This window comes from Acartia tonsa, chromosome 4, assembly GCF_053477335.1.
Source record: "Acartia tonsa isolate MP-2025a chromosome 4, ASM5347733v1, whole genome shotgun sequence".
In the NCBI taxonomy this organism is placed as follows: Eukaryota; Metazoa; Arthropoda; class Copepoda; order Calanoida; family Acartiidae; genus Acartia; species Acartia tonsa.
In genome coordinates, this window is record NC_137263.1 from 41399634 (window position 1) to 41414002 (window position 14369).

Genomic DNA, 14369 nt, shown 5'->3' on the forward strand with positions numbered 1-14369 from the left:
ACTAAACTCTCAATGTTTCTTCCAAATTTCATAACAGCACTCATACTATAATTTAACATGTAATCAATGTCTAAATACTTTGATGTGATGAAGCAACTATAGATATCTTTGAAAACCGCATTATATTCTCTAAATTCGAGTCAAGTGTATTCCGTGCAAACAGAAATTTAATCCATCCATCCAGCCAGCCAGAGCCAGCAAGGAGGTCCCATGGGAGAGTTCTGACTCACAGAGTTAACTGTTTGTTCATACAAATTCATCTCTCTATTTAATAGATTTAATAACTATGGAGGAAATAAAAATCTTTTTTTGTAAATTACCCTTTTTAACTATCCATTTTAGCGTATGTTGTATAAAAATACTTCAGATGTTATTAGTTGTAGCTACTGTTGCTATATCAGAAGCGCAACATCGACAGAAAACAGACGCAATTCCTTTCACGATGCGCGGTTAGAATTTCTAGACAAACGTCGAGCAATTAAAGGGTTAGTTGTCTACATTAGTTGGAAGTATTAATCAATAATAAGGAAGGTCTTATGGATGGCAATGTCTTACTTATACCAAGAAATTTTTTATCCTTTTTTTCTGGTTTTAACATGATTAAAATACGAAAATTTTATATCTGCAAAATCATGGATCTTTAGTAGTGTATTAAAAAATGCTAATCAAAATATCTTTCATTTATGAAAAGTAGATAGAGATGGATTTTGTAAATCCTTATTTAAAAGTAACAGGATATCTGGGAGTCTGTCTTTTGTGTGTACCGTATTATTTTGCTACCCTCTGAACCGATATGGTTCATTATTACAGTGAAGCTTCTTATTAGTCCATTCTCCCAAGAGAACTTACCCCATCATTTCAAAATTATATTGCAAAGTAAAGGGTCGACTCCCCTCTCCTTCCTTAAGTGCCTATAGAGGTCTCCGCCAGCATTTTTAAAGTAGTTTATTTCTACAAGCCGATGACATTTTTTAAATTATCCAAAAGAATCATTTTACCATGAAAATTAAAGTCGGTAAATATTTATATAAAGTAATTGTTCTTTATATCCGTAAAATTTCTGCTCACTGAAGCTTGAAGGGGGAATATTTGAATTTTTTAATTATTTATGAAAGTTAAAGTGAGCCATTCAACTTGAGGTTTACCCAACTAGATTTCCCTTTTTTAGCCACTCATTGTCAGAAATGAAGCTACTCTATAAAAATTGGTCTGTTGGTCTTTAAATAATTTGCAGATAGCTACATTTAGTCAGTAGCAAAGCTTCTCTAGAAGTCTTTCAATAACTGTGGTATTTGTATGGCTTATCACACGAACACACACACACAAACAATTAATTGTTTATGTATACCTAACAACAAATACACACAAAAACATACCACACGTCTTATACCCTATATAAAGAAGTAACTTTTTTGTTCTCTATAATAGAAAAGCTTTTAGGCTTTAATTTAGATCTATGTCTTTGGATGGCTTTCTTCTTTTTTATTCCCCCTTCTCCCATTTTTTAATACAGACTCCTAAACGCAACTTGTATTTATTTTAAACACTGCAAATAAAAATGAAAGAACTTTCTATAATAAGCTACTAATAAATTTTTCATCCTTGTTCTTTTGGTTAAAACTTAACCAAGGGAATAATTGAAGAATACATTATATATTTATTTAAAACATCTTCATTTCATTGATTTTAGTTTTTAACTTTTCATCCCAAACTTTTGACGCTATGCTACTCTTTAATGATGTCAGCCTGTTATTTCATATTTTTAAATACTGTGATAATTATGAACATTTTTTAACAAGAACAATTTTGTCAACAAGTAGCGTAGCAGTCACAAATTAAAAACTTTTTTCATGAAAATAAATATAGTGAAGGTATAGCTAGCTACACTACATAAAAATAAATATTAAAGATTTTATTTTTTCATAAATTAATTTAACCAGTATGATAAATAAATATTGACAAAGAAAAGTTATCACATTTTGTTATTTTTAGTAGCGAAGCTACTCTATAATTCACTTTGTCCGTCCGTCCGTCAGTCCGTCCGTCAGTCCGTCAGTCCGTCCGTCAGTCCGTAACGCTATGGGGGAAATGGGATTTACTCAGCTCCTATAAAAGATAGAAAGCTGAAATTTTTTGACAACATTCCCATCATTAAGGAGCACAATTAACTATAAAACATCAATGGCGGTCGGACGGCTTTTTAGCAGGTTTTAGGCTATTTTTTTATTTTCCACATTTTTCCTCATATCTTTGGTCTTTATGGTCCGATTTTCAAAATCTTTTCAGTTAGATATATCAAAATTAAATTTTCCGTCGTTTGGAGAACCAACAATGACGGTCAGGCTGCCTTTTTGTAGGTTTTTGGCTATTTTTATATTTTTTACATTTTCCCCCATATCTTTGGTGTTTATGGTCCGATTTTCAAACTTTTTTCAGTTAAAGATATCAAAATTAAATTTCCCTTCGATTGAAGAAAACAACAATGACGGTCAGACTGCCTTTTTGCAGGTTTTTGGCTATTTTTATATTTTTTTACATTTTCCCCCATATCTTTGGTGTTTATGGACCGATTTTCAAAAATTTTTCTGTTAAAGATATCAAAATTAAATTTCCGCTCAATTGAAGAAATCAACAATGACGGTCAGACTGCCTTTTTGCAGGTTTTTGGCTATTTTTATATTTTTACATTTTCCCCCATATCTTTGGTGTTTATTAATCGATTTTCAAAATTTTTTCAGTTAAAGATATCAAAATTAAATTTCCCGTCGTTTTTAGAAAACAACAATGACCGTCAGTCCCATCCACGAAATTTTGTGCTTCGCTACTTATGGATGTTGTCATCCTTGTTTAAAGATATTTTGTTGATTAAAAGAATTTATCAACAGAAGAGACGGAAGGTGGTTTTGATTTAGGCTTCTCTCTTCGTTTTATTCCCAAACTTGCTCTAATTCCTCCCTCTAAAGATAATCCTTGGGTTAATATTTTTCTAATTTCATATATGTATAAATACACGAAAAAAATACAGTAATTTAACCCCGCAGTGTTTCTTGAACCTTGTATAACCTAACCTCACCATTTTTTTCTATTTCCTAGTATAAAAAGCAATAAGGTTGTTTTGTCTTGCCGTTAAGATATCCTAACTATTGGATCAATTAAGTTCTCCAATTTAGGGAAGCTCCACATATTTAACCCATTCCTTCCCCTTCATATATAAAGCCCTCTTAGGGGGGGAGCTACTAGTATGAAATTAAAAGAATTTAGATTAAAAATGCATTTATTTAAGGAAAATTCCTGATCTAAAGCTGTCTCTGATGCTGTCCTTGATCTCTCTCATGAAGTTGTTCTGGCCCGTGGCGGTGGTAGTGTTGGCTTGCGGTGTAGGATTCAAGTTGTCTGACGTGTCCATGGCATTGTGGGACATATCCCTTGTGTCTGGAAATCCTGGCACCTTAATTTGATGATTAAATCAATGATGAAGTTCTTTTATTATTCTGTCTAGGTTATTTCATATTTGATAACCTTTAAGTGCACGGTTTTGGTCATGTGACCACGTGGAAATGGCCATTAGGCCATTCTCTATATACCAAAGCATTACTCTAAATCTTATATAATGACATGCTTCTGACATAACAGTAATTACAGCATCAATCTGTATGCGTAATAAGACGTCCAAGTTTTTTTAATTTTCGGGGAGGAGTAAAAATTATTATTATAGGGGGTAATTCAACTTTTGGAGAAGTGGGGTAAATTGAAATGACCCATCCCCCGCCATTTCATTTTTGCCAGGGGTAAAATTTACAATTTTCAAGATTATATTATTTTTAAAAAAAGGGCTTCGTACCAAGGTGCATACTCTTATTATTCTTATGCATATAATACCTGTAGACGATTTTCTAAATAATATTGTGAGGTGAAGCCTCCATAATCTCTGAGACCCTCGTCTGCTCCATATACCTCCACTAGAATTCTGTAGATCTAATAAAAATATTTATCATGTAGGATTAGTTGGGCCAAGAAAAATCTCGATAACGGCTTTTTAGATCGTTATACAGTTTCATTTTTAATAAAAGTTTGGGCTGATTTAACCCACTTATTTCAGAAATTATTCATCAATATCTTATTTTCTTCATTGGGTTTTGGAGTTTTAAATAATATTTAATGCTTTAACAAATTATGTCATAATAAAATATGCCTTAATTATAAAAATTAATGGATCATGGCCAATTTACAAGGTATTATATAGATAACATAAATTTAAATGCAATCAGATCCCATATATGGCTGGCAGCACAGTCTCTATTACCACACCAATAGAGTCGCATTTGAAAGATTTAAAAGAAAACTTTAATAATTAATTACCAAAAAAACTTTTTTTTATGTAAAGCAAATCTTGTAAACTCTTAAGGAATTGAGTATTTCTTATTTATAGACCTTTCAATTCCGGTGTCTTACCCATTACTATAAGTTTCATTCTCTATTTTTAAAACAAAAATTAATAAAATTGGGTGGTTTCCTTCCGAGTGCCTAATCTAGTACAGCCCCCCCCCCCCTCACCTCTCATTATGAAATAAATAAAAATGATTTAGGTGGTTTAAAATTTTACCTCATGTTTCTTCCAAATACCAGCAATCATGAGGGGAGTATAGCCGCCCCAGGTTCTAATATTTGGATTCATCCTGTAGGTTCCCGCCAGCAGTTTAACTATTTCACCTCGTCCCCACCTAGGGATAACGAACTTATTATTGTAGTTTTTTGTGCGTGGGAGAAGCTCTTTATAATGCCTCCAAAAAATGACATCATACAATACAAATTACCAATGATAGTTCAATAAATTACCAATTGCAGGCCAGTATACATTTTAATTGACCAATGGTATGACGTCATTTTTATACTCACTTTAAAAAGCTTCTGCAAGGAAATCAATGGATTTGATTAATTATTCCTCTAATAGGTTTATTTTTATGAAGAAAAAAACTTTTGTTTGAAGACAATATATCTTAAATTTTTACTAGAAAAAAAATCGTCCAAATGAAAGTTTACCTGGCTGCCAAATGAAGAGCAGTATATCCATTAGCTGGCTCTCTGGAAAAAAGAAATAACAAAGAATTCCAATAAAACACAACATAAAGAATTAAGCCGTTTTAGATATCGACATCAAATAAAAACTGTCAGAAATGTAATGTAGAAAATGATTAGATGCTTTTAAAATACTGTAATAAAAATAATATTATTTACCTTATTTTAACTAAACTAGGATTTTTAGCCGCCATTTTTGCCATGACAGAATATTCTTGTCTGAGGGCGGCGTGCAGCCAGGCCCTCCCCTCGGGGGTCAGCGGGCCTTGGGTTTTGCTGGCGGACACGTTGGTCAGGTTGCGACGAGGCCTAGAGGTCGTCCCAGAGGGTGGCAGGTGCAAAAGACTCTTTAAAAAATATTATTATTGTTTTCTTTAAAATTATAAATTATACATTTATTTAAGTAGTTAATGGCTACAGAATACGTGGATATTATGAGGGACTCTCGTATTTTAGAATAAAATGTATCTCCTAGTTGGTTAATATAACGATACCCTACATCCCTTCCCCGGACTATGGAAGAACGTATTGACTAATATCTGAGAACTATATAAGCAACCTTAATTGACTGTAAAAATTTCCTTGTCACAATATCAACGTATTCTATATCTATTATGTAATTTGTAAAATATAACAATAAAAAAATCAAGTAAAACTAAACATTTTGTTAAAATCAAACGTGCGTTTTAATAAAAAAAAATTAGATGATTTGAAATTATACAGTATTCTCTAACGTTATACCTTTTTTAATTTAAATATGCTGTATTATACATACAAAGTATTTTATTTATTACAATTTTTTTTATCTGTATAACTCATTTTCATATACAAATACATCTAGAGAAGTATTACTGACTTGATCAAAATTGATGCAATGCAATGGTGACTAACAATTAATAAAAACACCTTTTCTATTATATTTGTTTTGTACTTTGATGTTTTTTGTGCATTTACGAAGGAAAAAATAATTAAAAGCGAAGCTTTTCTATAATTAGGGTCGGTCCGTCCGTCCGTCCGTCCGTCCGTAACGGATAGCTTTTTTCGTTAATTTAGACATGTTAAAATTGTCCTATCGATTTCAAATTTTGCATGGTGATTCCTTTAGTAGTTAGGTACGATTTAGAAAGCGTAGCAACTCTATAATCATTACCAAAATGTCCGTACGTCCATTTTAAACATGTTGATTTTTTACTTTTTTAAATAGCTTTTTTCGTTAATTTAGGCATGTTAGAATTGTCCTATCGATTAAAATTTTTGTATGGTGATTCCTGTAATAGTTAGGTACGATTTAGAAAGCGTAGCAACTCTATAATCATTACCAAAATATCCGTACGTCCATTTTAAACATGTTGATTTTTATACTTTTTTAAATAGCTTTTTTCGTTAATTTAGGCATGTTAGAATTGTCCTATCGATTTCAAATTTTGCATGGTGATTCCAGTAATAGTTAGGTACGAGTTAGAAAGCGTAGCAACTCTATAATAATTATCAGAATGTCCATACGTTCATTTTAAACATGTTGATTTTTTTTACATTTTTAACAACAAATTTGTATGTGACCTAATTATCCGATTGGTCTGATTTTTGGTATACTGATTTCTAGGACAACAAAGTACAATATTATAAGCGAAGCAACTCTATAATCAAGTCCTAAAATTGTAAGTATGTCCATAATAATTATCCTGTATCAAGCAGTTTTTCAACAAATTTACTTACAATTTTGCTTTGACTCTTATACATTCGCATTCTGATTATTCAGTTCTGACATTATACAAGTGTTAATGTCCGTTTGTCCTTCCATTTCAGAGCTTCGCTTTTATGGATGTTGTAATCCTTGTTGGATTCTATAATCCACAAGGACACGCCCTCACTTTATGTTGGATTTTAGTTATTAATCAATGGATATAGAACATCAATGTTGCTGACATTGACATCACTTATTAGTCAGTTCGTTCATCTAGTAGGGGGAATGGGGGTGCATGGGGTAGTCGTTATTTTAGCCATTTACATGTTTTACTTATTAGAGTTCATGATAATCTGGTGTAAGATCCAAGTAACAATAAATCCATTTTTATGACTTACTTAGGGCTGAAACAATAATAAAATAAAAATATGAATCTCCAAAACAAGGATGTCAATTTAGAGTTGCGCAACAGAAACAAACTAATAATAAAATGAACAGTAAAGTATGGAAATCAAATAAGTTATTAAGTCGCATATACCAAAGAGTTGCGTCGCTTAAATTTAAGAAATACATAATTGATATTACTGACTTTTTTATTGTTTACTTAAGATTCCCATATTTGTTCTTATTCGCTGTATTCCCTTTTTAGTAGTGGAACTATTCTATGAATCAAAATGTCCGTATGTCAGACATTTCTTCAAGGGAAATAAGAGTATCTTGGCTGCTAATAAAGATAAATTCTGAATTTTCTTGTGAATATTCCCGTGACTACAAACCTCAATATTTTCTGCAGCTATTATTAAATCTTGGCTGCTATCAGAGATAGATGTCAAAAATGTTGTGTGTAGATTGAAATTCCTAATTTATCATCTACTATTTCATAGTAAATTGAATCATATCTTTACGCTTCGCTTTTATTTAAGGTTATCATCCTGGTTAGATTTGTTTTACCTCTTTCCATACACGTCTCTTGAGAATTGTTTCTGTGGAGTGGTGGGTGCGTGTATGTGTGTGTGTGTTTGTATGTGGTGTGTGTGTGTATGTGTAGAGAGAGTATTCATAATTTGACGGATGAAATGTTTATTTTCAGACTCGTGTTCGCGTATAAACACCAGAAATATACAGGGATAAGGGCAATTAAACTATATATTTAAATAACATAGGTGAGCTTGGAACTTGGAAACAAACAAAATATATTTCAAAACCGATAAGTAACCTTCAAGTTAATTTGTCTGTATTTTTTTTAAAGAGACCCGTAATGGATTTGCGCATTTTGGTTTGCCTTTTAGGCTGACAAAAGAGTAAATAAGAAGTTTGAACTAAATATGACTATTCTAACATTTACAAGATCAATATATACGTGATAATTGGTAAACACGAAGATGAGAGACTTAGAAAGAAAGAGAGGGAGAAGACAGGGAATCGATCCTGGATAATCCTATTACTGGATTTATTCTTTTCAAAAGGGAACTTTCTAAGCCTGGATTAGTACATATCAGCCATGTCTTATAAACAGGATTTGCCATCCGCTTATTACCTGCTATGAAGCTGAAGTAAAATTTATTTCTGTTTGCGGAAAAATACGGTATTGATTAAATCCATCCCCTATGACATAGTATCATAAACAATCAACCTTTAATATTCCTAAAGTTTTATTGTAAATTGCACCAAGGGAGGGCAGAGACTCAAACTTATCACCTTTACGTCAACTGGCATCAGTGTTTGTTTATATCAGATTAACATTTTTCTATTATTCACATCTGTATGTTATTTAAAGTGCTAAAAGTGTATACTGTATAGTGTTTTGCGGTTGGTCGACGGCTGTCAACCCATAACCCTGAAGACTTACAAAATTGACAATTTGAGAGTTATTAGCGAAAGTGATAAAAAAGAGAGAAGAAAATAATAATAAAGATATATCAATCAAAAAGTTTAATTTATTCAAAAATAATATTCACTTTTTTCAACTTTTGAAATAAAATAACGATGATGTCATCTATTAAAGTAAAGCTATAAAATTCCAAGCTAATGGAAAACTATTTTATTATTTTTGTTACACAACAAATCTATGTCCTAAACGCGACAAAAAGACTAATTATAGAAAAGCTATACATGATTACAGAGTAAACTAAAGATACCTTGGATGATTTGATATGATCAGCGAGGGTAAGATCACTATTGCTGGCATATTTATCAAAATTAACCCTCAGATCTCTGACACTCATGTTCAGGCGAGGAAGATTCTCCTCTGTGTTATCATTCTCAAACACATCATCTTCCATTTCAGTGGCAGAAACAGGTTCCTTGTCATCTTCTATAGGAATCTCTGTTTCATTGTCATCAGCAGGATCTTCATGGAATGAAACAACTTTTGGATTGTTTTCATTGGAAGCTTCATTGTATGTTTCTTCCTCATAGTCAATAGCTTCAACTTCTATAAAAAGCAACATTGTGAATAGTTATATGTATAAGATGCTGTTATTTAAACAAAAATAAATAAATGCAATTTCTTACCTAACCTAGGTCTCTTATCTTTTTCAGTGTCATCTTGATTTTCATCAAACTCTTTGAAAGCATTATCATTCTTATTACAATCTAACTGATCATTATTTGTGCCATCCGTATTATCTTTGATAGCATCATCAACAGAGAGTACCTCACTTGTAACATTGTTAGTAGGAGAATCTTCTTCTATAATGTTTTCATGATGTCTGGGTTCATTAGTTTCTATTGATGCTTCTTGTCGTGTAAAGGAAATATCTAAACATGTCAGCAATGAAAAATATTAAGTAACATTTTTTTTTAAATTAGAAACCAAAACAATTCTGTCCATTACAAGCATTGTGATACTAAAAGAAAATTGTAAAGTGAAATTAAAGTATCGTAAATATGGGATGGAGTGGCTTTAGTCTGGTTGCCAAAATCGTGTACATGTTCTTTCATTCGTGGGCTTTAAACTTTAAGAGTATTTCATTAGATCTTAAATAAGTAGGACAAGCTTTTCTAACAATAATTTAAATCTATAAATTGGGTATTTTTTTATCATAATTAGATATGTACAACAATTTATAATCCATTGTCTTAACAGTTAAGATCCTTGTTTGTAAACAACAAAAAAAGTAATTTCCTAATGGTACTAGATAGTTGTCAATCGGTCGATCAGGCTTTAGGATATTTCCATTGATTCCTGAGAAAGAACATCCTCCCCTAAAATCACAATCTATCAGACAGAAAGACATCCAGCTACTTATTTTATGGTTTGAAGAACATACCCGGCTGTAGAATATTTATTTCTTCTCTGGAAAGGGATAGTATGAGAGAACACCAAATATCAAGACTTGATTTCCCTTTGTACCGTTTTCTTAACACTATCAGTTTACCCTCCTAAAGTGTAAATACAGTGTGTGTTTTTTTATGAGCACTTTTTTTAAAGCAATTTTACCCCACTTATAGTTATCAGAATTTAATGATTAATGGCTTATTTTCTTCGTTTTTTAAGGGAAATTATGAAACAACAAAAAAAATTACAGTTTTTGTTGAAAAAGTACAGTAAAGTTGAAAATTAAAAACTTAGGTGTCAACATCTAAAAATGGTTTTAGCGCATTTTTCTTATGCTCAAATAATCAACCTTTTGCAAGAATGGCTGCTAAACACTTCAAAGTTGAGATATAGAGCTAAAAATGTATACAGATACTATTAGGGACATGTACTAGAACATATCAAAGTCATATCTCAACCAGGGAGGGAGTACTGGCCCCCCAAAGTCGACTACAGAAAATCCATTTTTTTAAGAAAAATGCGCTAAAACCATTTTTATATGTTGACACCTAAGTTTTTAATTTTCAACTTTACTGTACTTTTTCAACAAAAACTGTAATTTTTTTTGTTGTTTCATAATTTCCCTTAAAAAACGAAGAAAATAAGCCATTAATCATTAAATTCTGATAACTATAAGTGGGGTAAAATTGCTTTCAAAAAAGTGCTCATAAAAAAAACACACTGTATAAGTAAGCTATTTTTATTCTTTTATTGTAATATGTAGATAAACATTAAATAGAAAGATGTTTATTGTTGCTAACAAAAATACTCTTTAATGGCTTAACCGATCAGTTTATTTACATTTTCCTTTTAAACTGGGCCACTACCATTCAAGAGATATAAATTGCCAAGCTGCTATTCTTATTACCAACTGACAGGTAAATCTGAAAGATTATAGGTTTCTACACCAGACCCCTACCCATACTATATTCATCATACCTGCTGACTTGTACGTTTGACCAATCCAATGGTAGTATACCAGCTATCTATCCTTACTTTAGTCCTATTTCCTGCTGACTGGTCTGTCTGACCGTCCCAAGGTTGTTACACCCCCTTCCTATATTGATTATACCTGCTGACTGGTACGTCTGACCGACCCTAGGTTGCTGCCCTGTCTTCTAAGAGTTGCTGTATGGTGCAATAACTTTTTTAATACAATCTAAACAAGACAGACGATAAAAGAAAATATTATTTCAGGCCTAATGAGCATTTCATGGAACATAAAAATAATTAATTTTGTATGCATAAAAGAAATAAACTTTCATAAACTAAGATAATTTAAGCGTTATAATGGAAAATAAGTAAATATTTCAAAGTAAGATATGTATAGTTTTAATTTTAATATTAAAAAATGCTACCTTATTATTTGCCCCGTTGATTGGACACCTGAAGGCACTGGAAAAATGATGAACTATTTCATTGTTTGTTGTTCTACCCCCATTCTCAACCAAAAACTCTAATACATCCTAAATATAAATTTTTTATAATCTTGTATTAAAGAGAATTACTGAACAAGAACCCGTTGCTTGCTTTGAAGTTGCTTCTTAGTATCTTTTTATTAGATTTCGATATAAAACGGTTGGCTTATTGTCAAATTACTAGAAAACAAGAAGTTAACTAAAATTACGAAAATAAAGTAACCATGAATCTTTTAAAATCTAAATTTCTATTGAAACGTACAATAATAATACACAAAATTAGTGATTGAAAGGTTTGGACACTCAACTTTGTGAACCAACCAATCAAAATCAATTAAATTCCTCAAAGTTGTTAAGCCAAAGAATGAGAAAATATTATTATAAAACTAGTGTAATTAAGCAGCCCAATGTCCCCTCCAGAGGCGTCCAAGCTTTTTTTTTTGGGGGGGGTAAAAAAATTTAGGGGGGGGGGTAATTCGTGTTTGGGGGGGGTAAAATGGCGCGCGAAGCGCGCCGAAATTTTTTTTTACCCCCCCCAAAATTTTTACCCCGGTGGTAAAATTTGATTGGGGGGGGTAATTACCCCCCCTAAAGTCTGTTGGGGGGGTAAATACTCCCCCCAAATCTGTTGGGGGGGGTAATTACCCCCCCTAAACTAATTTACCCCGGGGGTAAAATTTTTGGGGGGGGGTAATTTAATTCTGTAAAAAAAGCACCTACCTAATCTATTAAGTTAATAAGTACTATCCTATAACATAAAGTAGTAAGTAAGGTTTATTTGACTATAGCTTCAGATTTCATTACTTTTAATACTGAGTTCTCCTTTTTAGGAAAGCTTCACATAGATCCGATAATGGTTCCACACTATTATAGGTCAATCCTTTGAGTGGTTTTAGGCTATTTTTCTCCTCCCTTTTTACCCTTTAGAAAACACGAGTTCTTAGATGCTAAGGGCGCCACTACTATTCAAATATATAGTAGTATCTCATTCTTTAGAACATAAAAATACAATAATTAACTCACTAACCAATGAACCAATATGATTATACTTTAAAGTGAAGCGTCTTATAGGTCCTGGTAAGTTTTATAACTAGTTTTGAGACACCCTGACATCCTCCCAAAAGAAATCGCCTATAGAAATTCTTTTTCATTATTTAATGAAATATTTAATTTAGTTAGGTATCTATTTTATGGAATCTTCAGTGCTTTAAAATTACATCATAGATCCCCCCACTAAAAAAAAATTTTCAGTAAAATTTTTTTTTTAAGAACATTCAATTTGGGGGGGGGTAAATACCCCCCCCAAAAAATTTTTTTGAAAGAACATTTATTTTGGGGGGGTAATTACCCCCCCCAAAATGGTTTGGGGGGGGTAAATACCCCCCCCAAAATCGTTGGGGGTGCCTACGGCACCCCCAAGGTAGGGGTAGTTTTTTTTTGGGGGGGGTATTGTTCAAAAAATTTTGGGGGTGCCTACGGCACCCCCAAAATCGTTTGGGGGTGCCAAATGGCCCATTACCCCACCCCTTGGACGCCTATGGTCCCCTCCCTCCCTTCTTACAATTGGACTAATAGAAAACAATGTGACTATTAAAATAGTATAACGGACACAGTTTTCTTGTAGAGTAGTTTTTCAGAAAGAACATAAGATATCTAAACTAGAACATTTTTTTAAAGAACATTTTCACTAAAATAGATCATCTTAAATTCTTACCAAAGGGTTAAGAACTACACCCATTTTTAAAACAAATTGTAACAATATAATAATAACAAGTAAAGGTTACTAAATGACTGACTAATCATTATATTTAAAAAAAAGATAAGAAATGTTTGAACTATCATTTTTTTATGTTTTACTGATTAGTGTGCAACATTAAGAATTTCAAAACATCAATTTGAAAGCCCTTATCGTCTACTTGCTAAAATTTTAATATAAATCATTTTCAAAGAAGCAGCGTCCATAACCTAAAGTGGCTCTCAATTAAGTTAATATAAAAATTATTTATAGATTATTTCCCACAAATGGTGAATCACAAAATAACCATTTAGAATACCTCTAGAGGTTGCGCCCCTAGCATCTACGAGCTCTGAATTCTATGCTAGGAAAAATAGCCTGAAACCATCCAAAGACTTATAAAAAAATTATATCTAACAATCATCCAGGGACCTATGAGAATCTTCCATAGAATGGAGAATTTTTCGAAATCTTAAGCTACAGAAAAAAAACCTTACTTCTTTATATGATAATATAAACCTTCAGAGGAAAGATACAAAGCTTCCTTGTGATATTTTAAATTGAAATTTATTGTATATATATATTTTTTTTAAATTTCAGTATTGGTCGCGAATTATTGAATATTCTTTTCTACTCTGTTCGTAAAATATTTTAAATATGCTTTTAATTAAAAATGCTACTTAATAATTTATTTCTTTTTTCTATTTTTCATTAGTTTTGTTAGTTTTCTAACAAGAACATTTTTTCCCTATCAGCACAGATGCAATAATAAGCTGGTAATCTCTTAGTGGTTGGCTTAAAAACTTTATGTACTTAAAAATAATGTGTATTGGGTTAAACATGAAGTGTCCAAACTTTTTAATAAAAACTTTTAATCTATAGAATGAAAACCAAACTTATCTATTTGGCTTGTGCTCTAATTCATCTAATTTGTCATGTCCCTTAAGATCCCTGATTTTATAATCAATAATCAGAAAATCAGGGTTGACGTAGGTTACAGATTTTTTAATTATTTCTTAATCAAATTTTTTAATTCTAATCACAGAAATTTAATCAACTTTAAGACTTTAAAATCTTCTTAGCGTTTTAATGTTTCTATTCATGTTTACAGAAAATCATAATTACTTTTTTTTCAAA

At 31.7% G+C, this 14369-nt stretch overlaps 1 protein-coding gene across 1 annotated transcript; it reads right to left on the bottom strand.

Annotated features, from left to right (window-relative positions):
- Positions 1-2846: 2846 nt before the first annotated feature.
- On the bottom strand, positions 2847-13333 carry LOC145317234 (uncharacterized). Its single transcript, XM_080158218.1, has 12 exons — positions 13212-13333; positions 11438-11545; positions 11152-11238; positions 10033-10144; positions 9275-9520; positions 8899-9194; positions 5236-5423; positions 5041-5082; positions 4604-4721; positions 3880-3975; positions 3292-3448; positions 2847-2957 (listed from the first exon to the last, which is right to left on the bottom strand). The coding sequence occupies exons 1-12, from the start codon at positions 13233-13235 to the stop codon at positions 2866-2868; spliced, it is 1566 nt and encodes a 521-aa protein (XP_080014344.1). The 5' UTR covers positions 13236-13333; the 3' UTR covers positions 2847-2865.
- Between the last annotated feature and the right edge of the window lie 1036 nt (positions 13334-14369).